The sequence below is a fragment of the Doryrhamphus excisus genome, linkage group LG7, assembly GCF_037039965.1.
Source record: "Doryrhamphus excisus strain RoL-2023G ecotype Guam linkage group LG7, RoL_Dexc_Guam_v1.1, whole genome shotgun sequence".
NCBI classification, from domain to species: Eukaryota; Metazoa; Chordata; class Actinopteri; order Syngnathiformes; family Syngnathidae; genus Doryrhamphus; species Doryrhamphus excisus.
Window position 1 is genome coordinate 18,685,733 of NC_136363.1, and position 24,797 is coordinate 18,710,529.

At 36.7% G+C, this 24,797-nt stretch overlaps 1 protein-coding gene across 1 annotated transcript; it reads right to left on the reverse strand.

Annotated features, from left to right (window-relative positions):
• Positions 1–7,320: 7,320 nt before the first annotated feature.
• On the reverse strand, positions 7,321–21,883 carry tmtopsb (teleost multiple tissue opsin b). Its single transcript, XM_058060138.2, has 4 exons — positions 21,410–21,883; positions 16,789–17,117; positions 9,829–10,062; positions 7,321–7,665 (listed from the first exon to the last, which is right to left on the reverse strand). The coding sequence occupies exons 1-4, from the start codon at positions 21,780–21,782 to the stop codon at positions 7,411–7,413; spliced, it is 1,191 nt and encodes a 396-aa protein (XP_057916121.2). The 5' UTR covers positions 21,783–21,883; the 3' UTR covers positions 7,321–7,410.
• Between the last annotated feature and the right edge of the window lie 2,914 nt (positions 21,884–24,797).

Sequence of the window (24,797 nt, forward strand, 5' to 3'; positions counted from 1 at the left end):
ATTGCAACTGCAAATATAGTATACATACACATATAGTACACAACTGTGAACTCAGGGGAACAACGAAAACACATCCAGACAGGATTACAGTGCCACATACAAACTGAATCTTTTGGATTAATTAAAATAATTTATTTTTAAGATTTCTATTTTTTATTAATAAAAAATATTAATTTATTTTAAACCCTAAAATATATTGAGGTTATTTAATTTATTTATGAAATTCATTTATTATTACATAACTTATTAATGTAATTAAATAATTGATTTACACATCAATTGAAATTTAAATTATTTATTTTTGGGTTTTTTTATAATTAATAAATATTGATTTATTTTAAACCTCAAAGCATATTGAGGGAGCAGGGTAATTTACAATATGTGCAAATGGTATTAGATTAGATTAGATTCAACTTTATTGTTATTGCTCATGTCACTGGTACAGGGCAACAAAATGCAGTTAGCATCCAACCAGAAGTGCAATTTTATAAGTACCTTAGTAGTAAGTAAATGTAGAAAAAAATGGACAGATCTATGTAAAAAAACTATGACATGCTATGACTATAATACAGTGAGGATATGTACAGGGATATAAATGACTATAATATGGCTATTGTAGATAAAACAGATTATAAACAGTATGTATGTGACAATATATAACAGTAATATATACAGTATTGCAATGGAGTGACTAGAGTATGGCTATTTCAGATTACATAAATTATAAACAGTATGGTCTATGAGTGCAACAAGATATTACATTAATATGTACAATAGTGCAATCTGTACAATAGTGCATTTATTAATTAGAAATTAGAATTAATTAGAAATATATTTAAAAAATTTAAAATAAATGTCCGCCCTCGCTAATAGCTCGTTTTTCCAGAGGAAATTGAGTATTCTCTTCAGCTCGGGTGGACCAAATCAGAGGTCATGAATGTGACTCACGGAAGCAGGCTTTGCTACGTGTCCTAATGGCTGTCACTCAGCCGCAGGAGCTGGAAGCTTGATCATTTTCAGGGCGAGAAGATGATTGCTTTTATGACATGGTGTGTCATAACAGTGTGGTAATGTTAGGATTTACTGGACAACTAATGAGCATGTCTTGCTCAGGAAAGGTCATGTACTGGGTTTGGTTTGGTCCTTTGCGGACGTCAACAACTGACCATGTCATCTACACACACACACACACACACGGACGTGGTGATTCATAGGCACGTAATCTCGCCACAGGGTTTCATACGGCACCCCCTGGTCGGGCTGTTTGTCCCCTTTCTTCTCTTCTTCTTATTACGACGCTTTACACTTCCTGCTTCCGCCTCGGCTTTTGCCCCATGTGTTTGTACTAATTGACATGAGCACAGGACCAGGAACCCGAGGCTCGGAAGCCTGCTGGTTGACACAAGGTTGGTGGCTTTGTGAGTCACACCTCAGCTGGAGTCCATTCATGCCGTTCCAGCTTAAGAGTCGGACAAGAGTATGATTTTATTTTTTAAAACAGTAAATATACAGGAGTGACGTGAGGCACTGACTGTTTTGAAGTGTTTTTTAAGTTAATTAGGCCTGGGTGATGTGGTTGAATATTAATATTTATCAATATGATACATATCGCGATATTTTGTAGTCCCTTCTTTAATCACATCGCGATATTTTGTATTCCCTTCTTTAGCTAAATATACAAAATGTTAAATTTAATGTTCAATCTTCAGTACAATCATTCCAAACTCACCATAGTCTCTCTGCAGCCGGGTTATCGCTTCCATCTCACGTTCCCCATGACGACAGACGCTGAAGATGTTTGATTCCGTCTTTTTCGCTGTTCACTCCCGCTACGCAGCCTCTCCGAGGAGCTCCATGCTAACAGCTACTCCCGAGTGTTAACTACGTAGCAAGAGTCAAGTTACAAACGTAACAACATGAACACCCATAGCTGTAAATTCGCTTAAGGGGTCACTGTGACATAAGAAAACAATAAAAGTACGAAAAAAAGCACAATTTAAACACGAAAAACACCGCGGGAAAATACGGAGCTGCCTTAGCTAGCTCGCACCTGGGCGGCGCCATCTTGAAACACGAGACCTCCGACTCAAATATATATAGATATGAAATATACAATTGTTTTTGATACCGTTCTTAACAGAAATATCGATATTTTTCAAACATGTCTAATTGAGAGAATAATTATATTTTGTTATTCAAAATGTTTTCAAATACTTCTTTTCCGTTAAGTTGAGTAGCACTAGCTTGTCACTCCATTAAAATACTAGCTGGTATTTGTTAGCAAACTCTTACCTCTGAACACGTAAGGAGAAAGTGAGACTAATGTCAAAAAAAAGAAGTAAGGAATGAAGAGCACGGCAAAGTCATGTTGCTAATAAGCGAATGGACACAAAGAATGGCTAATTGGCAAGATAATACATTAACATTGTGGACCATCAGTGGGTATAATCCTGCAGGCAGACGGCCAAGTTTTCATCTTTCTCTCCCAAAAATCTGCTGACGAATCTTGTCTGACTGACCTTTTCTTGAGCTTGATGTGATGTGAAGGCTGGATAAAGCCCAATTTTAAATTTGAATCTATTTTATATCGACCTCTATTGTTGGACAGTACTATAATATGGCGCGTAACGGCATTAAAAAAAGCAACTACGAAAAACATTTGAGATTTGGCCTGATTGGCTGACACGGGAGGAAGAGGCGGGACCTTAAGATGGTGAAATATTTTGGAGGGAAATGAGGAGGGCCAAACAAAACTACGTTAATTTAATAAAACAATATTACTTTATTTATTATTATTAATAATAATAAATTATTATATTATTATTAATAAAATAAGAATAAACACAAAATAAAATAAAATATTTGACTTACACGGGCAAAAGTATTGGGACATCAACAGGAAGTGCGACAATAGCATTATTTTGCAGTGTTTCTGGGCAGTTTTGCTAGATACCTCAGTGTTTCACGTCAGTTCTGAAGTCCTTAGTGTTTAGTGTTGTTCTCAGTGTCACTTCTGCATACAAATTTGCTCATTGTGTATATTTATTCAACAATGAAAGTTTTATCAAGGACAAAAAGGAGTTATGGGACAAGGCGGAGGTCTTATCACAGCCAAGCAGTGTCGCTCAGAGACAAGCGACCACACAACCTCGTTTCATAACAAATTAACATAAGAATGTCAGCTAATGAACAAGACCGCGCAGGGGCCCACACTGCCCGGGTGTCAGCTCCGGGGCGAGGTGGTGGAAACGGTCGCTATGGAGACAGGGAACATGGCAACCTTGGTGTGATAGATGAGCTCACCCTCGCCCTTTCTACTTTGTTGCGTCGTCTTGGCGATGAGCGGTGTTTATCTCGCCATCCTTGGCCGCGAGCCGTCATCCATCACGCCACGCCACGTCCAGTTGCGTCTGATTAAATATTAATCTTGTTTTAAATCCCGGCCGGCGTGTGTATTAGTTTTAGTGCATCCAAACTTGCTCCATTTAGCGCTTCTCTGTACCAAATGTAATTATAACACTTGGGGAAATTAAATCAGGAATGACCCCGAAAGTGGAGCATGACTAAGTCTGTCCGAATAATGTGGATGAACATACAGTGCTACATTGAAGCCAGGCCTCAAGTGTGTGTGTGTGTGTGTTAAAAAGATGCCCCTGAATGATGATAGCAAGGCCACACAATTGAGAATTTAAAACACTCAAACAGCTCCTTTTAAAAAAAACATTTATCAATCCCATCATGCCTCTTTCTGCGTCTGAAATCATTTGCTCCCGAAGCATCAGCATTCATGACAGTGCACTTAAAAGCTAACTGATCTGTAAAGAAAAATAAGACCTGTTTTTTGTCTCCACGTTGTAATCGTCCCTGCAATTGTCCTGTTTTTTCTGTCAAGGAGATTGCATGGAGCTGACAAGAAAACTATACCATGTGCGGGAACGTGATGATGATGATGATGATGATTGGATGACATGAAACGTGAGGATGAAAGATGTGCTGAAAAAGAGTAATGGGAGTATATATATAGTATAATGGGAGTATATATATAGTATAGTATAACATTCAACATTCAAACATCCAATAGAAAAATGGCAAATTTTATAAAAGGGAACTAACTGAACTTATTTTAGTGTATGAAATCATCAAAATACGGCAAGATACTGCAAATATTACATGTTATCATCACTGCAGGCGGCACGGTTCTCTAGTGGTTAGTGCGCAGACCTCACAGCTAGGAGACCAGGGTTCAATTCCACCCTCCCTCGGCCATCTCGGTGTGGAATTTGCATGTTCTTCCCGTGCATGTGTGGGTTTTCTCCGGGTACTCCGGTTTCCTCCCACATTCCAAAATAATTGGCGACTCCAAATTATCCATAGGTATGTGAGTGTGAATGGTTGTTTGTCTATATGTGCCCTGTGATTGGCTGGCGACCAGTGACCAGTCCTCTCGCCCAAAGACAGCTGGGATAGGCTCCAGCACCCCCGCGACCCTCATGAGGAAAAAGCGGTAGAAAATGAATGAATGAATGAATTAATCATCACTGCATGTATATAAAAAAACTTTTTAGAGGGCTTCATAGTCGAAATAGGTGTATGCCAATGACAGCATTGTAAGCTAGCTCATATTAACTTGTTTTATTGTGTTATAATGCACAGAAAAAGTAAATAAATATGTGTTCATGTTTCACATAAGGATTGTGAATAATGGGCAAACTTTAAAAAAAAAGTGTAGTGATGTTTCTACAATATGGAACTATGGGATTCCTTATTTAGAAATATAATATTTACATAAATAGATCACATAAATAACCTGTACATGACCATCTAAATGCAATTTTTAACACTAGAGCTCTCTAGAAATGAAATAACACCCCTATAGTCACATTTACATTCATTCATTTTCTACCGCTTTTCCTCATGAGGGTCGCGGGGTGTGCAAGAGGCGGGGTACACCCTGGACTGGTCGCCAGCCAATCACAGGGCACATATAGACAAACAACCATTCACACTCAAATTCATACCTATGGACAATTTCAAGTCACCAATTAAAACCCACGCATGCACGGGGAGAACATGCAAACTCCACACAGAGATGGCCGAGGGTGGAATTGAACCCTGGTGTCCTAGCTAAAGTGTCTCTAAACTTTTATTACGGAATGTATGCAATTTTTACTTTGTACAAAAAGGGTCAGCAGCATCAAAAGGAAGCTTTTTAAAATTCCCTTTCACATTGGAAGAAGAAGGCTGTGAGGAAATGCAAGATTAGCGCTTCTGTGAATCAATAAAGTACCAAACTCCCTCTCTCTCTCTCAGATGTGTCGGTATTTCATCATTTGCTTTCTATAAATAGCACATCTAATCGTTTGCATTTGGCGCCTTTTCAGCGACATAATTAGGCTTTTCTCACATCCTCCAATATGTTCTACGAGGAGAACAATACGTTTTTCAGCACATATGACCCCAACGTACTACTTTGCGATAATGATGATGAATTAAATGTGTTATGTCGGTTCCGTTCTTCTTTATTTTTCCTTGTCTCTGTTTGCTCGAGTATGTTTTTCTCTGTCAATTGGTATTGTCTTGAAGCTAAAGCAGGGGTGTCCAAAGTGTGCCCCGTGGCCTTTTGCAGCCCAAGGCATATTCAGAAAATATAATTTAACAAGAAAACTAGAAAAAAATTTGAAAAAATAGAAAAAATAGCAATAAGAGAAAAAAGTTGCAATCAACCCCCAAAAAAACTTTTATATTTTTGAGGGTTGATTGCAACGTTTTCATATTTTCATTTTTTTAATTTAATTTAATTTAATTTAATTTAATTTAATTTAATTTAATTTAATTTAATTTAATTTTATTTTATTTTATTTTATTTTATTTTATTTTATTTTATTTTATTTTATTTTATTTTATTTTATTTTATTTTTATTGTATGTAAAATATTTATATTTACTTATATTGTCATGAGAAAAAAATGATAGTTTTAGATGCATGGAGTTAAGGAACTCCACCCCTCTGTGACATCACAAAGGAACAGTTTTACCACACCTTTCGAAACGGAGCGTTTTCAGCCATCCCAAACGTCTTTCAGGGCTCACTTCCAAAACACCCAAACCTCATTATCTGAAACTTTGGCATCGCTTAACACGAGAATCCAACATTCTAACTACATTTATAGGTCAGAAAAATGGAAAAATCATAATAGATCCCCTTTAATAAAAAGTGGCTTCATCAGCAACATTTTCACATTGGAGATTTCAGACTAAAAGATGATTTGGTTGCAAATACATTTCGTCCTTTCTTAGCATATGATGCTCACAAGCTAGCCCACATGCTAATATCTTAGCTGTTTGTTAGCAAACATCTGAAGCTAAACCTGAACTCATTGTTTACTTCATGATTCATTTGAATTGGTTCACTGACTCGAGTATAAGCTGACTCAACACAAATACAATGGACTCCCACTGATTCGTTTGAATCGATTCATTGAGTAAAGTTGTTGTGACTCACCGGAAACACTCCAGACTCTGATGATTCATTTGAATTGGTTCACTGACTCCAGTAAAAGGAGGACTCACTGGAAACTGAATTGATAATTGACTCAAATGAGCTGACTATACAGTGGACTCAGACGATTCATTTGAATCGATTCATTGAGTAAAGTTGTTGTGACTCACCGGAAACACTGCAGACTCTGATGATTCATTTGAATTGGTTCACTGACTCCAGTAAGATGACTCACTGGAAACTGAATTGCTCATTGACTCAAATGAGCTGACTATACAGTGGACTCAGACGATTCATTTGAATTGATTCAGCGAGTAAAGTCATTATACTCACCGGAAACACTGCAGATTCTGATGATTCATTTGAATTGGTTCAATCACTCGAGTCAACAGATCCAGCAGAAACATTGCAGACTCAGATGATCCTGACGAATCAATTAAACTGACAGAAACACAGCTGATTTCAAATGATTCATTTGAATCGGTTCACCGACTCAAGTCAGTGGAGTCACTGGAAAGACAGCGAACGGCACTGATTCGTTTGGTTCAATAACTGGTGTGAGTGGACTCACCAGAAACACTTTCAGACGCAGACGATTCGGCTGGATTGATTCACTGACTCACAGGAAACACCACACTACTCAGATGATTTGATTCATTTGTTCACTAGAGTCAGACAACAGTGACTCAAGTGAACCGTTCAATGAATGACTCAAAGTAACTCCGATTCGGGAGTCGATGTCAATGATCTGTACACAAAAAGTACACCAACCAACTAAAGTTTATTACATTTCAAGCTTTCAGTGAACAGGAAGTTCATACGAGAGCGTTATTAAGGAAACACCTGTGATGATGATGATGATGATAAACATGCTTACACGGAATATGAACAGGAATCAGTCAGTCAGTTCTGTCATTCCTGGTAATGGGCCACCAGAGTCACTTTACGCAGGGGATAGTTTAGGTTGGACGCCTCATTGGCTCCCTTGAAGGACCCGTGGATGGAGTCCGGAGTGGGCTGCGCCGTGGAAGGTGCATTAACGGACACGTGGAGATTCCTCTCCGGTTGGACGGTACGGAGGGTTTTGGTTATTCTGGAAAATGTTTTGAGGGTGGCGCCTCGCTCAGGGGCGGAGCAACTGAGGAAGGCCCTGAAACAGCGGTAGAACTACACACACACACACACATTAAATTAGTAATAACATACTTTATTTGTGTTTTTATAACATAAATTTCCACTTGAGGTGTTTCCACGTCGGAAGGATGGACAGCAGCCTTGGATAAACGTAGTTTACTTAGTATACTCTCCCATTCCACACGTATACTTCAAGTCTACTACATTTCCCCAGGGTGCCGTACAGTAAACAGTACTTTCTGAAGTACACACGTCCAGGAAACAACAACAACAACAACAACAGATACAGTAGTGAAAGTACTGTTTTCATTCATAATACATAAAAATCATAATAAAAATGTCAAATCTGCCATTGACTGGCGACCACTCCAGTGTGTCCCATGCCTCAAATATGTAATAAAATATTATCGGTTAAATATTAACATCTACATAATTGATAAATACACCAGAACGTCTATTTAATAAATTATTAAATTATCATATTTTGCTACATTCATTGTTTAATGTTTGGCAAGTTAATTAATCTATTAATAAACATCAAACAAACAAAAAATATGTGTAAAATATATTATTTTTAATATTAATAATATTGTTTTAATATATTTTAATATTTATTTAGGTATATTTGAAATAATGTGGAGCAACTACCAAATGCAAAAGTCCCCCAATAATTTATTCTTATATTATCATATTTTGCTACATTAATTGTTTGTTTGGCAAGTCAATTAATTTATTAATAAACATCAAACAGACAAAAATATATGTAAAATATATTATTTTTTAATATTAATAATATTGTTTTAATATATTTTAATATTTATTTAGGTATATTTGAAATCATGTGGAGCAACTACCAAATGCAAAAGTCCCCCAAGAATTTATTATTGCTATTTACACTACAATCAGGAGGTTGCCTACAGCCGCATGTTTGTTGATCTGATGCTGTGGTTATTTGCTTGAGCAGACAACACACCGAGCACTATTATCATATTATTTAGAAATTTATATTGTATAACATTTTTTTTTACATTAAATTTTACGACATGGCCGCCAAACAAACCAAAATAATATTTATTAATTTTTATTTTTTATTATTTTTATTATATATTTATTAATATTTATTATATACATTCCACAAAAATACAATAATAAATAATATTTATATTTATACAAAATTATGAATAATAACATTAAAAAATGTCAGTTAAGGCCATACAATTAATTTTAATAATATTAATTTTAATTAATAATAATTTTAATTATAACATTTTTAGGCATATTTTATGGGTCAAATATATTTTGGGGGAATATTGTTAAATTAAAAAAATGTTAAAAATCCAGTATTATTATTATTATTATGATGTAACTGTGAATAAAATAGCATCCGTGATCTAACGTCTGATCACAAACGGGCCGGACGCTTTTCCACTGTTCCACATGTCCCCGGTCTGGTGACTTGTTTTCTGCTCACGAAGCACCGTGACAATTTATTGGAAACACCATTCCCACCATGTCGGTCAGGTGGTAACGTCGTCTGTGGACGGCCTGCGCGGCAATTTAAGTCTTCAACTCGCCTCAACACACGATGGCCATATTAATGGGCTGGGAGGAACTGAAGACTGAAAGCGCCACACAGTCGTGAGGGGCTTTTTTTTTTTTTTTTTTTTTTATTATCAGCGTCTCTCTCACAGGAAAAGGGGAACAAGCCAAAAGGCGAGGAAGATACAAAGAGATTAAATAATCAAGTGTTTGAATGTGCCAGGACGAAAAGGTCACCGCGGCTTTTCCTTTCATCTAAATCATCTTCCCTTTGGTGCCGTTTGGTTTGCCTCGGTTCTGTTAACTTCTATACTTCTTCTACACTTCCTGTACATGCAGGATAACGATAAAACATAAGGCCGCGGTTGGAATTCTTTGGAATTGATTAAAATAGAATGACACTCCTGGGTGGTGATGCTAATTAATGCTGGAGTGTTAATTGAGCATTCAAGTTCCAGGTTCTGTGTGAAGAATGTGGATTGTACATACTGGGGGGGACAGGGGACGGGGCGGGGCAGCCTGATGAGGACATTGAAATATGTACAAGTCCAATTTATTCCCATTTTTAGTGTTTGACCGATCTCCCCCGTGCATGGGTAGGTTTTCTCCAGGTACATATTCCATAAAACAGTACCAATAATTCGCCGTCAAGCCCACCTGTTTATTCATGAAGATGTAGATGAAGGGGTTGACCACCGTGGACGACTTCGCCAGCAACGACGGCATGATGCTCGCCTCCGGAGTCAGGAGATCCTTGGGGCCGAAGGTGGCCAGCAGTGCCACCACGCCGTAGGGTAACCAGCAAACCAGATAGCACACCACCATGGTGACCACCATCACCAGCACGCGCTGCTCTCGTCTCCGCGTCGCCACCGAACTGGCGCTGCGTACCTACAAGAAAACAGTCTTTTATGTTTTATTCAGTAGATATCAGATATTCTTTACTAGGCCGGACATTCAAAGACACTGTGAATGATGTGTAGTATTCTACTTTGGTCACTAGGTGTCAGTAATGTGTCTCGGTGTGACACACCAGCACTAGACTTTATCATTGTTGTCCCACAGCAGATACAATCAACTCTAATAAAAACACAAACTACACTTTTATAGCAACATATATGTCTTAAATTGCTTTTTTTTGTTATTATGTGTACTATAGGGGTGTTACTGAATGTCTGTAGGGCTCTAAACAGGTTTTCAGTGCTTTAACTACAAGAATATTTAATTTATAAATTAGGAATCCTACTAAATGAGGGGTTGATTAATTAATTAATTAATTAATCCTGGTATTATCATAATAATACTAGATTTTTAATTTTTTTTAATTTAACAATATTCCCCCAAAATATATTTGACCCATAAAATATTCCTAAAAAAATTATTATTAAAAAAATGTAAATTACATTTTTAAATGTTATTATTCATAATTAATTAATTAACTAGTGGCTAGCACGCAGGTCTGACAGGTAGGAGACCCGAGTTCAATTCCACCTTCCACCATTTAAAGTTTTCCCATACTGTATTGCATCTGAGCAACGTATTCATTGGGGTGCTGCAATGACGTTAGCCCCTCTCTGGGCTCCTCAAATAAAGACACACATCATCAAAAGTAGAAGATGCAGATGTATTTACTACACTAAATGTGCCCTGTGATTGGCTGGCCCCGCCTCTTGCCCGAAGACAGCTGGGATAGGCTCCAGCACCCCCGCCACCCTTGTGAGGATAAGCGGAAGAAAATGAATGCATAATTAACTACCAAAATTGATGCCATATATCGAGACAAAATGTTAGCGACACTAGCATAGCTGTGTGAGCCACAGTGCTAAGACTACACTAACATTTTAACTTAGCTTGTTAGCTGACATGATCAAACGTCTGTTAAGCTTAGACTCGGACAATATGCATTATGGATCCATTAGTAGAGATGATAGCCAGAAGGACTTAAGCTACCAAGACCTTACATGGCCTCAATGTTTTCCATATGGATTCAGTTGCCACTCCGGTTAATTTGTTTACGAGCATTCCGTTCCAGTCGCTCACTTAAATCGGGGCAGGATGCCAATATACCGCATGAAACGGTGACAATCATCGATTCCAGTCAGGGCAGCGGGATCATCAGATGGACAGATAAGAAGAAGAAGAAGAAGAAGAAGAAGAAGAAGAAGCGGCAGTGAAAACAATCCTACCATTCTAAATTAAATATTCCAATTGGGAAATCAGAGGCTAAGATTGTGTTGATTTATGAAGCCTGGATTTATGCATGGATCACTTCACTGCAGCTAATATGTTCCCGACTCGGAGGATAATCGACTTGAAGCACACAAAAAAAAAATAAAAAACGACAGGTGCTGCACCAGCTGGAGGTTTTCATCGGAATATATCAAGGTCGGCTCTGATGGAGCGAAAAATGTCAAAAAAAAAAAAACGGACTGAATTGATTGAATCACAGCATTAACATCAGAATCGGTGCGTTGTCTTGAAATGACGCACGGACCGGTCTGTGTGTGTGTGTGTGTGTGTGTGGCTCGGTCGTCGTGGCGACGGCAGTAACAGGCCGGGTAAATCAACAGCTTTCAGCGATTAAAATAAGCAGATAACGAGCGAAGGGACAGCTTAATGGAGCTAATCACCCCTTCATCCAACACCTGTCATGTGTTTATTCACCGACGCAAACTTTTATTCCGGACAGGAAATACGCGGACTTTCCAATCAAATCAAAACAGAAGGTGCGGCAAAGAAAGACTAAGCGCTAAATTAGTAGGGAATCTTTGTCTGGGCTGTCAATCGTGATCAGGGAAGAAGGATCAGCGTCATACAGAAGTTGACCTTTCCAGTCACACTTTTTTTTAGAGGTCGCGTTGTGTTAGACGGTAACCAGCTAGCTGCATTTTTCATTGTCATTTACCATAAAATTCCATCAAAATTATTTTATTGTTTTTGCTAACTTTTTTTTTGTCAAATTATGCTAACAAAAAAAAGATATGGTAGCCATTTTCTGTTTTCTGTTCACATTTTTTTAAAGGTTGCGTTGTGTTAGACGCTAACCAGCTAGCTGCATTTTTCATTGTCATTTACCATAAAATTCCATCAAAATTATTTTATTGTTTTTGCTAACTTTTTTTTTGTCAAATTATGCTAACAAAAAAAAGATATGGTAGCCATTTTCTGTTTTCTGTTCACACTTTTTTAGAGGTCGCGTTGTGTTAGACGCTAACCAGCTAGCTGCATTTTTCATTTTTCAAAACTCAACAACTTCTTCTGCTGGGAACCCTTTTTTTTTTAAGCTCACGCACAAACTTTATAACCACAAGAAATTGACTAAATAGACTAAATAGAACTAAATGGTAAAAAAAATATTCATATTTAATTTATTCTTATATGAATAATACTTTATTAAAAACAGTAATTCTTTAAATATGGCTTTAAAAATGTGGAAAAATTAAATAAATGCAGTAATTTTTTACTTTTTATATTTGTGTTTATTTTAAGTTATTTTTATTTTAGTTTTTTGTGTTTATTTTACAAAATATTATCCAAATAACTAATATTAAAAATATTTTTAAAATAAAATTTCTAATTTAAAAAATGTTGTATGTAGTGTAATTCATGGTATTTCTTTATATGAATGTATTTATTTATCTGTATTATTATTATTCTAATTATTATTATTATTATTATTAGTAGTAGTATGGTAAGCAGCTTGCTAATGAGTTATCTAAATACTACTGAGTAAAAAAAATTACATAATACAACACACACACACACACACGGTATTTCTTTATATGAATGTATTTATTTATCTGTATTATTATTATTATTATAATTATTAGTAGTAGTAGTAGTAGTAGTAGTAGTATGGTAAGCAGCTTGCTAAAGAGTTATCCAAATACTACTGAGTAAAAAAAAAATTACATAATACAACACACATGGTATTTCTTTATATGAATGTATTTATTTATCTGTATTATTATTATAATAATTATTATTATTATTAGTAGTAGTAGTAGTATTAGTAGTAGTATGGTAAGCAGCTTGCAAATGAGTTATCCAAATACTACTGAGTAAAAAAAATTTCATAATACAACACACACACACACACGGTATTTCTTTATATGAATAGTAGTAGTAGTAGTAGTAGTAGTAGTAGTATAGTAAGCAGCTTGCAAATGAGTTATGCAAATACTGAGTAAAAAAAATTACATATTACAACACACGCAAAATGCCATGTTATGTAAACTTGAGATTATCTTTCCCCTCCAAAGGTAAACATACAACTAGGCTAATGCTAAAACCCACACAAAGCAGCAGCGTTAAACCCTGCTAATGTTGTAGAAGCGTGTATAATGCATAAATATGTAGAAGTACGCTTTAAATACCAGGCTAATAGCATTATTCTTAATAATATCCGGTCATGCTGCTGTTGTCATGTGTATTTCTTAACCTTTTACGCCATTGTCAAGCTAATGTGATGCTAACACATTTGACTATAGATTATATCGTCAACATTAGCTTGGGTGCGCTAGCTTATTTAGGACTGCGACAACAATATTTTATTGATAGAATTACTAATAGTATTAATAATTATTATAAACAGAATTAAATGTAATAATTATTAGTAAAAATATACAAATGCACATATTTCCAAAAGGATGGTAAAACTACAAAAGCTAACAAAATCGCTATATCTGCCAGTGTTGTTCAATCACATTTTCACTTTGTAATACACTTATAGACTGGTTTAAATTTTGTTATTATTTTTTTATTTTTAAACGTGACTATCTTTTAGGAGACCTATGATGCTGTTCTGACATATAAATGTTATTAAAATGTTGTATTATTGTGTTGAACCTTACCAAAGTTTCAGATAATTCATCATTTGGAAGTGACCCCTGAGCCCTGAGATGTACAAGCTGAGTTGGACCAATCACAGTGAAGTGGGCGTGTCCGGAGGCGGGTCATGAGTGGAATACATTAAAAAAGATCATTTTGGAAATCCAAGGAAAATCAACAAAATTAGCATAATAGTGTACCCCTTTAACAAGAACAGACAAGTATTTCCAAAGAAAATACTTTTAGTGCGAGGAAAAAAATAATCTTTGACAAATTAATTTGATGTAGATGACGAGGAAATGTTCTTGATTAATGTTCTACTCCATTATAGCTACTTTGCGTGACCGCAGGCTCAAGCAACCTTTGGTCACATTAATACGTCAACGTTAGCCTGCGGCTATTTTAATTATACAATCTGACAAAAGGGATTAATAACTTGATATCACATTTATTTGTTGTCATGGTAACCAGGGATGTCTTTCTTTGAATTCTCCCAATGCAGCTTTCTTTAAAAAGGTAATCAATGAATAAAGTAGAGTGTCGCGGTCATGGGAGAAACCCACAGTAAAAAAGGCACATGAGCCAGAAAATTAAATTATTATGAGCTACTGTGCTAACATTTAACAGCAACATCATGCTAGGTTATAGCCTAGGCTTTATTTTTAAATGTGTAGCCTGTTTTGCGTTTTTTTGGTTGGTAATAATTTTCTCACGTTATCGCATATCAATCATGGCTAAAAGTGGCGCAAAATACAAAACTACTTGTGTTTACGTTTTGTTGGTGAGACCGCAAAAGCCTTCCTGATCCGCCTCGACCCATACCTCAAATGTAAACATTATTTGTGAAATCAACAGAAGATTAGCCGGCAGGGATTAGCATGTCTCGCTAACACAACTCGACCTCTAAAAAAGTTTGAAAAGAAAACAGAAAATGGCTACCGTACCTCCCTTTTTTTGTTAGCATAATTTGACAAAAAAAAGTTAGCAAAAACAATAAAATAATTTTTATGGAATTTTACGGTAAATGACAATGAAAAATGCAGCTAGCTGGTTAGCGTCTAACACAACGCGACCTCTAAAAAAGTGTGAACAGAAAACAGAAAATGGCTACCATATTTTTTTTTGTTAGCATAAACTGATAAAAAAAGTTAGCAAAAACAATAAAATAATTTTGATGGAATTTTATGGTAAATGACAATGAAAAATGCAGCTAGCTGGTTAGCGTCTAACACAACGCTACCTCTAAAAAAAAGTGTGAACAGAAAACAGAAAATGGCTACCATATCTTTTTTTTGTTAGCATAAACTGATAAAAAAAAGTTAGCAAAAACAATAAAATAACTTTTATGGAATTTTATGGTACGTGACAATGAAAAATGCAGCTAGCTAGTTAGCGTCTAACACAACGCGACCTCTAAAAAAGTGTGAACAGAAAACAGAAAATGGCTACCATATCTTTTTTTGTTAGCATAAACTGATAAAAAAAGTTAGTAAAAACAATAAAATAATTTTATGGTAAATAATGAAAAATGCAGCTCGCTGGTTAGCGTCTAACACAACACGACCTCTAAAAAAGTGTGAACAGAAAACAGAAAATGGCTACCATATTTTTTTTTTGTTAGCATAAACTGATAAAAAAAGTTAGCAAAAACAATAAAATAATTTTGATGGAATTTTATGGTAAATGACAATGAAAAATGCAGCTAGCTGGTTAGCATCTAACACAACGCGACCTCTAAAAAAGCGTGAACAGAAAACAGAAAATGGCTACCATGTTTTTTTTTGTTAGCATAATTTGACAAAAAAAGTTAGCAAAAACAATAAAATAACTTTTATGGAATTTTATGGTAAATGACAATGAAAAATGCAGCTACCTGGTTAGCGTCTAACACAACGCTACCTCTAAAAAAAAGTGTGAACAGAAAACAGAAAATGGCTACCATATCTTTTTTTGTTAGCATAAAATGATAAAAAAGTTAGCAAAAACAATAAAATAACTTTTATGGAATTTTATGGTACGTGACAATGAAAAATGCAGCTAGCTAGTTAGCGTCTAACACAACGCGACCTCTAAAAAAGTGTGAACAGAAAACAAAAAATGGCTACCATATTTTTTTTGTTAGCATAAACTGATAAAAAAAAAGTTAGCAAAAACAATAAAATAATTTTATGGTAAATAATGAAAAATGCAGCTAGCTGGTTAGCGTTTAACACAACGCGACTCCCAAAAAATAGTGAACAGAAAACGGCTACCATATCTTTTTTTTTGTTAGCATAAACTGTTAACAAAAACAATAAAATAATTTTAATGGAATTCTATGGTAAATGACAATGAAAAATGCAGCTAGCTGGTTAGCATCTAACACAACGCGACCTCTAAAAAAGTGTGAACAGAAAACAGAAAATGGCTACCATGTTTTTTTTTGTTAGCATAATTTGACAAAAAAAGTTAGCAAAAACAATAAAATAACTTTTATGGAATTTTATGGTAAGTGACAATGAAAAATGCAGCTAGCTAGTTAGCGTCTAAAGCTAGCTAACAGTAAAATGCTAATTAATTTGTGCTTCTTGTAGTTTTTTCATGGCCAACAGCCTTTAAAAACATCACCGGATAAAGGGTGTCATGCTAATAATGCTAACCTTGAATTTTAATGTGCACGGCTGTATTTGTCATATTCCTATTGAAAAGTAAAGATTCATATGCACATGCTTACAACCAAGGTTTTTCCATTTTCATAAGAAAGGTCATTTTTTTCAAAGCCCTTCGAACACCACTTAGAACTCTCACCTGTCTGATGGCGTTCAGCAGCTTGCCATACGAGAACACGATGACCCCGAAAGGCAGCACCAGGCAGAAAACAAACAGGCACACCACGTAGGAGACGTTGTTGGTGGTCTGCGTGTGCCAGTCCACCGAACACGTGGTGCCGGGACCCTCTGGCCCGTAGCGGCTCCAGCCCAGCAGAGGGGGAACGGTCCACGCCGCCGAGTAGAACCACGAGAAGCAGATACCGACCACCGCCGGGCGGAAGTCTCTGCCGTCGGCCATGTTGGGCACCATCATGGTGCAGTAGCGCTCGTAGGACAGGACGGCCAAGGATATGAGGGACACGATGCCTGAGGAGAGACGGGGACGTAGGACAAAATCAATTAGAAAAAATATTGGGACGTTTCATACCGTATTTATTAAAGATATCCGATATCAGCATAAAAATGCAATATCGGTATTGGAAATTTCTAATCAATACTGCCGACAATCAGTCAATAAGAAAAGAGAGGAAAAAAGGACAAAGGAATATGACCAATTCCAGAAAAATGTCAGGGATTGAGCAAGGGAATCGAACCCTTGTTTATCACCATCAGTGTATCAGTGAACTTCCATGATAGAGTATTCCTATTTTCATAGTTAGAAAACCTGGTTACAACCCTCTAAATACATTTTTTAACATTATTAGAGCCCTCTACACATGAAATAGCACCCCTATAGTTATCTTTACACTCCAAATAATGTCTAAATAATGTGTATTAGTATACGATATCGGCATATATGTTTACAAAAAAAGTGCTGCAAGGCATGCTGGGCAGGCAGAAGCACTCCAAGTTGACTCCAAGATGAAGTTATGTTTTTGTTTATAAGGAATTGAGCAAGGGAATCGAACCCTTGTTTGTCACGGTCAGTGTATCAGTGAACTTCCATGATGGAGTATTCCTATTTTCATTATTATTATTATTATTATTGGTATTGGAAATTGAGAGATGAACGATATCGGCATACATGTTTACAAAAAAAGTGCTGCAAGGCATGCTGGGCAGGCAGTTTACTCCAAGATGAAGTTATGTTTTTGTTTATAATACAGTAATCCCTCATTACTTTGCACTTAAATGAATAATACTGCTTATTTACAGCCTATAATATTTAAGCATATTTCACTTATTTCTAGTCGAAATTAAGCATTTCTAAATATAAACAAAATTAAAACAAAAATATAAGGCATCCAGAAGACGTATTTAAATGTATGTAGTATTCTACACTGGTCACTAGGTGTCAGTATTGTTTCATTGTGATATTGTTTCTAGTCTATTACCGTATTTTCCGGACTATAAGTCGCACTTTTTTTTCATAGGTTGGCTGTTCCTGCGACTTATACTCCAGAGTGACTTATAAATTAAAAAAATATTTATATTACATAAAGTTTCTGTTCATGTTTATTTTTTGTTAGCTGAATAACCATTGTGCTAGCATATCTTACCTGTTCTATATTTTTTTATTGCTAAAACTTGCCTTCCAAGAGGAAATAATGTCTGTTTTGGTCAAGTTTGTAAAATAAATTACCCGCAAAAAATGTGACTTATGTATGCTTTTTCCTAACACTTATGCTTAACAGGCTAAGCTAGCATTAGACTTATACTCCAGAGCAACTTATAGTCCAGAAAATACGGTATTTATGTCTATAACGTCTGTAAAGGTGACTATAGGGGTGTTATTTCAGGTCTATGGGGCTCTAATCATGTTAAAACCGGTATTTAGAATGTTCCAATTTTTACCTAAGGTAATAAAAGTCCAGTAGTGTCATGCTAGTTGAATTTTTTTTTTTTTTTTTAAAGGAATAGCCTCCAACTTGTACTAATGACCTCCAGTTTTGTGTATGGCCTTAAGGGAGCGCTTGTGTCCTCCATGTTGGCATGAAATCAAACATGGCCCATTTTAATGGCCTCCTCCAATCTAAAAAGTCAGATTCTTCCTGGTGGCAAAATGAAGCGTCCCCCCCCGCTGCTGAGTCAGCAGAAAGCCAGATCATGGCTGAGTGTCTGTTGCTGGTTTTCTTCCGAAAGGCCTTATCTGCATCACATGCAGCAACACTGACAACCACTTTCTTGGTGCTACTCAATTAGCGGGTCACTTGATTCTGGTTTTGGACATGGACCCTGTTTGAGGTCACTCAGGAGTTGTCCTTGTTTTTAAGTGCATAACAGGATTAAGGCTGATGCTGCTGCATTTGATGCACACATGAACATGTGTGTTTAAAAAAAACTATTTATTTTGAAGTATGCTTTCAAAATAAAAAAAATAAAAATAATGATAGTTTAGATAATTTAGATTTTTAAAAATTATATAAATATTTAATTTTTTCTTTTTAAAATTAATATAATACTTCATACTGTATTATAAGATACAGGACTTTTTTTCTTGATTCCTTGTTATTTTCTATAAATAATATTCAAAATTTTTAAAAATTAAAGATAGTTTGTAGACATTGAAATTTAAAAAAATATATTAACATTTTATTTTGTGTCTTTTTAAAATTAATATATTATTTCATACTGTATTATATGATACAGGACTTTTTTTTGCTTGATTCCTTATTATTTTCTATAAATAATATTCAATTTGAATAAACTTTTATTTTTAAAAATTATATAAACATTTTATTTTGTGTCTTTTTTAAATGAATATATTACTTCATATGTATTATATGATACAGGACTTGTTTTGCTTGATTTCTTGTTATTTTCTATAAATATTCAAAATTTAAAAAAAAATTAAAGATAGTTTGTGTAAATTTATATTTTTACAAATTATATGAACATTTTATTTTGTGTCTTTTTTAAATTAATATAGTATATTATTTCATACTGTATTACATGATACAGGACTTTTTTGCTTGATTCCTTGTTATTTTCTATAAATAATAATTATATTAACAAGGAAAAAAATTAAAAATTATTTAAAAAGTCATAATTAATATTATGATGTATTATTATATTTTTTTTTTAATTAAATTTTAAATAATTATTCTGTTGGAATGACTTGGGGTGTCACAATACACAATTAAGATGATAAATGATATTGTGGTATGGATACTTTGTTATCTTGTCGTCATTACGATAATTATGCCCCGCCCTCAAGCATCTGCTTTGCAAATAAAGCACATTTTAAATGCTTACTGGCATGTACACACCTCTAGGCCTTTATATTGTAGCGCCATCTGTTGCTTTGACAGCTTAAAAATGCGTCTTTTGGTGTAAGAACATTCGTACATCCCATTTAGCAATGCCACCACACTGGAGTGAACCGTTGAAATGAAAGTTGTGTATTTTGAGGCGTTTGCGGCACCCTGCAGTCGAGCGACATGATGGCCGACTGCTTGAGTGAGCAATTACTGCAATGAGGGAAGAGGCAAGAACCGGAAGACGTTTTGGTGAAAAGGACCCATTGAGGCTTGATTGCTAGCCTTCACTAATTGCAGTGTACAGGGTCTCATTAGCCCGCTACCAAATGGGCCATGTTGGCTCTCGAAGGTCAAATGCAGTATTGGGAAAAAAAAAAGATTCCTACTTGAAGAAAGAGTCGAAATGAAAGCCGGGGTTTGAGTTCCTGCACCGTACATGGTAACAATAGCCCATCCAGTTGACGTCAATACTACAGTACAACCCCCCCCACGCCCTGCTAGGCAATCAAACAATCTTCTGCTTCCATTTTTTCCCAGCTGGCTTCCTTTCTAATCAATACTGCCGACAATCAGTCAATAAGAGGAAAAAAGGACAAAGGAACATGACTAATTCCAGAAAAAAAAATATGTCAGGGATTGAGCAAGGGAATCGAACCCTTGTGTATCACACTCAGTGTATCAGTGTACTTCCATGATGGAGTAATCCTATTTTCATAGTTAGAAAACCTGGTTACAACCCTCTAAATACATTTTTTTAACATTATTAGAGCCCTCTACACATGAAATAGCACCCCTATAGTTATCTTTACACTCCAAATAATGTCTAAATAATGTGTATTATTATAAATGCTATCCTCAGGGTACCTCTAAGAGAGGCGGACAGGAAGTGAAGTCATTTCAAACCCGCTATCATCATCATCATAACTCCTACACTTCCCTTTGCACTTTGATTTGCATGGGTAATCACATGATCATTCGTACCCAAAAAGTGTAATTAAACTACCATTTTTTTATAAACTGTACCAGTAGCAGGATGCATACAGGTGTTTGCTAACAAATTTTGGTTTCACACTAAAAAGGACATCATTCATAAAGTAACTTTTTACATGATGGAACTGAAATATTCCAAAATTAATGCTATATGCTGCGTTAAATATGTTGTTTATTTTATTATTCGACTGTAATTACTAACTTAGATTTCACCAAAAGCTTCTAAAATATACTTTAAAGAGCGCACGGTATAGAGCTCATGTGAACACAACCACAGAAGAACTGAGACTTGTTTTGTTGCGCATGATCGTGGCCAAACAAGGCAGTACAAAAGGTACTAAAGTGCGTTTTAACTGAGCCAAACATGAACGCACCATAGTCATAATAATAATAATAATAATAATAATACAATAACTGCGTTTTATGATCATGAACACGTGAGAGGTGATAAAAGTGACGAGGACTCACCCAAACAGGCATTCACGAAGCCGTACCAGACGCAGCCCGCCCGTCCAATCAGCCAGCGTCCCTGAATGCTGGCTGCAAAACTGAAGGGGGTCCCCAGTACGCACACCAGAAGGTCACTGGCGGAGATGCTCACCAGAAGGAGGTTCATAGGCGTGCGGAGAGCCCGGTACCGGAGGAACATGGCCAGCACCACAAAGTTGCAAAGGAACCCCAGAGTCCCGATGAAGCCCAGGCACACCGCCACCACCAGGTGCCCGGTGGGGGTGAGGGATGGAGGCGGCAGGGAGCCGGAGACCTCCTCGTATTTACCCGTGGCGGTGGTTCCTCCCTCGGGACAGTGTGCGCAGCTCAGACTCACGTTGGAATCGATCATGCCGCCAAGTTTGGAACCGAACCGAACCACCCAGGGGGAGTGGGACTTTTTTGAGTGCGCGCACTCAACCCATCGGGAAGTAAAAAAAACGCACGGTTGTGTCTTAAGTCAGACTTTTACGCACGGAGGCGAAAAAAAAAAAACGCAGGTGTCACAATGCGTCTCCGCCCCCCCACCCTCCCCGTCCCTACGTTTTGCGCTCCTCAGTGCGCTTATTCTTTGCATGTCTGCGCTTTTATCCTCCACTTCGCTTGCTTGTGCGCCACGGAGAGAGAAACAAGCATGTGGACACACAGTGTCAGCGTTTGCGCATGCGCTTGACTACATAAATCAGACCTGAACGTGAATACTGAGACACAATCATACACTCCCTTGTTATTGCTTACTTAAAAACATAATTTTTGTACCTAGCATCATATTCCACTGATGTGAGACAACATTTCACTCTAAATGGAGCGTGCTAAAAAAAATGTAATTAAAAATGTTTTCATCCAGCCTCTCCTGCCATTATAAACAACAATTTCTAGTCCGTCTAGTATCTTGCAGTTCATTTGCGATGTTGCGGCATCAATAGCACGTATCCACACACTGAGTGTGTTGAAGCCCAAGGGGGAATCATTAGTTCAAGTAGCTGGATGAAAGGATGCTGTCACTGTACTCACATGCTGCATCTATGCAAAAAAAAATAAAAATAAAATAAAATAAAAAATAACCCTATATTACAAATATAATGAAAAAATGCTATAATGAATTATAATCACAAAAGTTAGATTCACTGGAAACCCCCGACACTTATTTCTGTCCTAAAAAAAGAGTTGTGTACTTTGTGTACTGCATTCATTGATTTGACATCCTCTTCATCATGTGTGAAACCGAATACAAAGTCATATTTTGCACATAAATGCTGAAACGTTAAAAAGATTTTCCCCGGTGGTTTACACATACGTATATACAGCTGAGGGGGAGATTGGGAAGGGATACAAACCTTTCAATGACGTACTATTATAGAAGTTCCACATTTTTTCCATTGGTGGGGTTGACCACAGCCACCTTTCAGAAACAATAAATGCAAAAAAAAACATGTGTATATTAATGTCAATGACAATGTCACAGAGAGTAAATATCTTTGTTTATCAATGTACTTGTTTAATTTGTGTCCATTCACAATGCGCTCCATTGAGTGTCGTTCCAGACGAGGAGCGAGAAGGACAGCGAGTACGAGAACGAAAGACGCCAAGAAAGAGGGGGAGAGGGGGGGGGGGTTGGCTGATACAGAGATAGAGGAGGGGTGAGCAGGGCAAGGTAAGAGCCATTATTGACATTATTCATCCCGTCAACCCGGTGTTAATTAACATCCTCGCCGAGCTTGTAATGGATTCATAATGTTTGGACGTGAAGTGCGTCTGTGTACACTGACAAACAAGGTAAGCATGTGCATTGAATACGGAGTCAATACACTTTATATAATCCATACTCATTACCGATAAGGATTTTTTTTTTTAAATCAAGAATGTGAATGGGTTGACGTGACCTCTTATCAGCCACATTCTGCTATTGATTCCCTAAGTAAGAAGGAAAAGCAAAAAAAAGAAGCAAGAAGAAAAGGTCTCAAACTCACGGCCCGTGGACCAAATGCGGCCTTTCTTATTTGCTGAGGGGGTGCTGGAGCCTATCCCGGCTGTCTTCGGGCAAGAGGCGAGGTACACCCTGGACTGGCCGCCAGCCAGCCAATCACAGGGTACATATAGACAAACAACCATTCACACTCACATTCATACCTATGGACAATTTGGAGTTGCCAATTAGCATATTAGCATAATTAGCAACCTAGCATGTTTTTGGAATGTGAGAGGAAACCAGAGTACCCGGAGAAAACCGACGCATGCACGGGGAGAACATGCAAACTCCACACAGAGATGGCCGAGGGTGGAATTAAACTCAGGTCTCCTACCTGTGAGGCCTGTGCGCTAACCACTTGTCCGCCGTGCAGCCAACAGTTAATGTATTTTTATTTGTATTTTATTTTATTTGTATATTTGTATTTTTATATGTTGTATTTATTAATTTTTTTACATGGTGCCAGTAGTTGAGGAGCCCAGAGAGGGGCTGACGTCATTGCAGCACCCCAATGAATGCATTGCTCAGATGCAATACAGTATGGGAAAACTTTAAAGGAGTTGTTTTTTTTAATATTCATATTAGTACATGTTTGTATATTTGAGTGTGAAGTTGCTGTATGATTACTTTAGTGACTGTTATATTGGTATATACAATATTTTTATACACTATACTGTTATATACAATCATTCATTCATTCATTTTCTACCGCTTTTTCCTCACGAGGGTCGCGGGGGGAGCCTATCCCAGCTGTCTTCGGGCGAGAGGCGGGGTACGCCCTGGACTGGTTGCCAGCCAATCACAGGGCACATATAGACAAACAACCATTCACACTCACATTCATACCTATGGACAATTTGGACACTCGACCGCCGTGCAGCCTATTCGCTGTTTTATTACTTTAATTTATTTGATTCTGATTCATTTATTTTCTTTATTTGTGATTTGTTTATTTCTTTTTTTCACCTTATTTTGTGTAGAAAAATAACAATTAAGATGAATTAAGAACAGTGAAATGTTTTATCAGAGCTTTTTTTGTGGAAAACCGTAACCAAAGAACTGAAAAAGTGTAGGATATAGCATTTTAATATAGTTTTTAATAAATGCGTTTTTATTTTGAAAACCTGATGCGGCCCAGCCTCACCCAGACCTTAACTCCAGTGGCCCCCGGGTAAATTAAGTTTGAGACCCCTGCGCCAAGGACTAACTAACGCAATGTGAATGCATAACAAGGACAAGGTGATGAGGTTGAGACACAGGTGGGATAGACGGGAGGGTAAGGACGTCATTAAAACTTCATTAAGGGAAGGTTAGTGCATTGACACAGGAGGAGGGGGAACGAGGAAGTGGAGGGTTTAGAAACAGGTGTTAAGACAGGAAGCAAGGCGCTGATTGGTT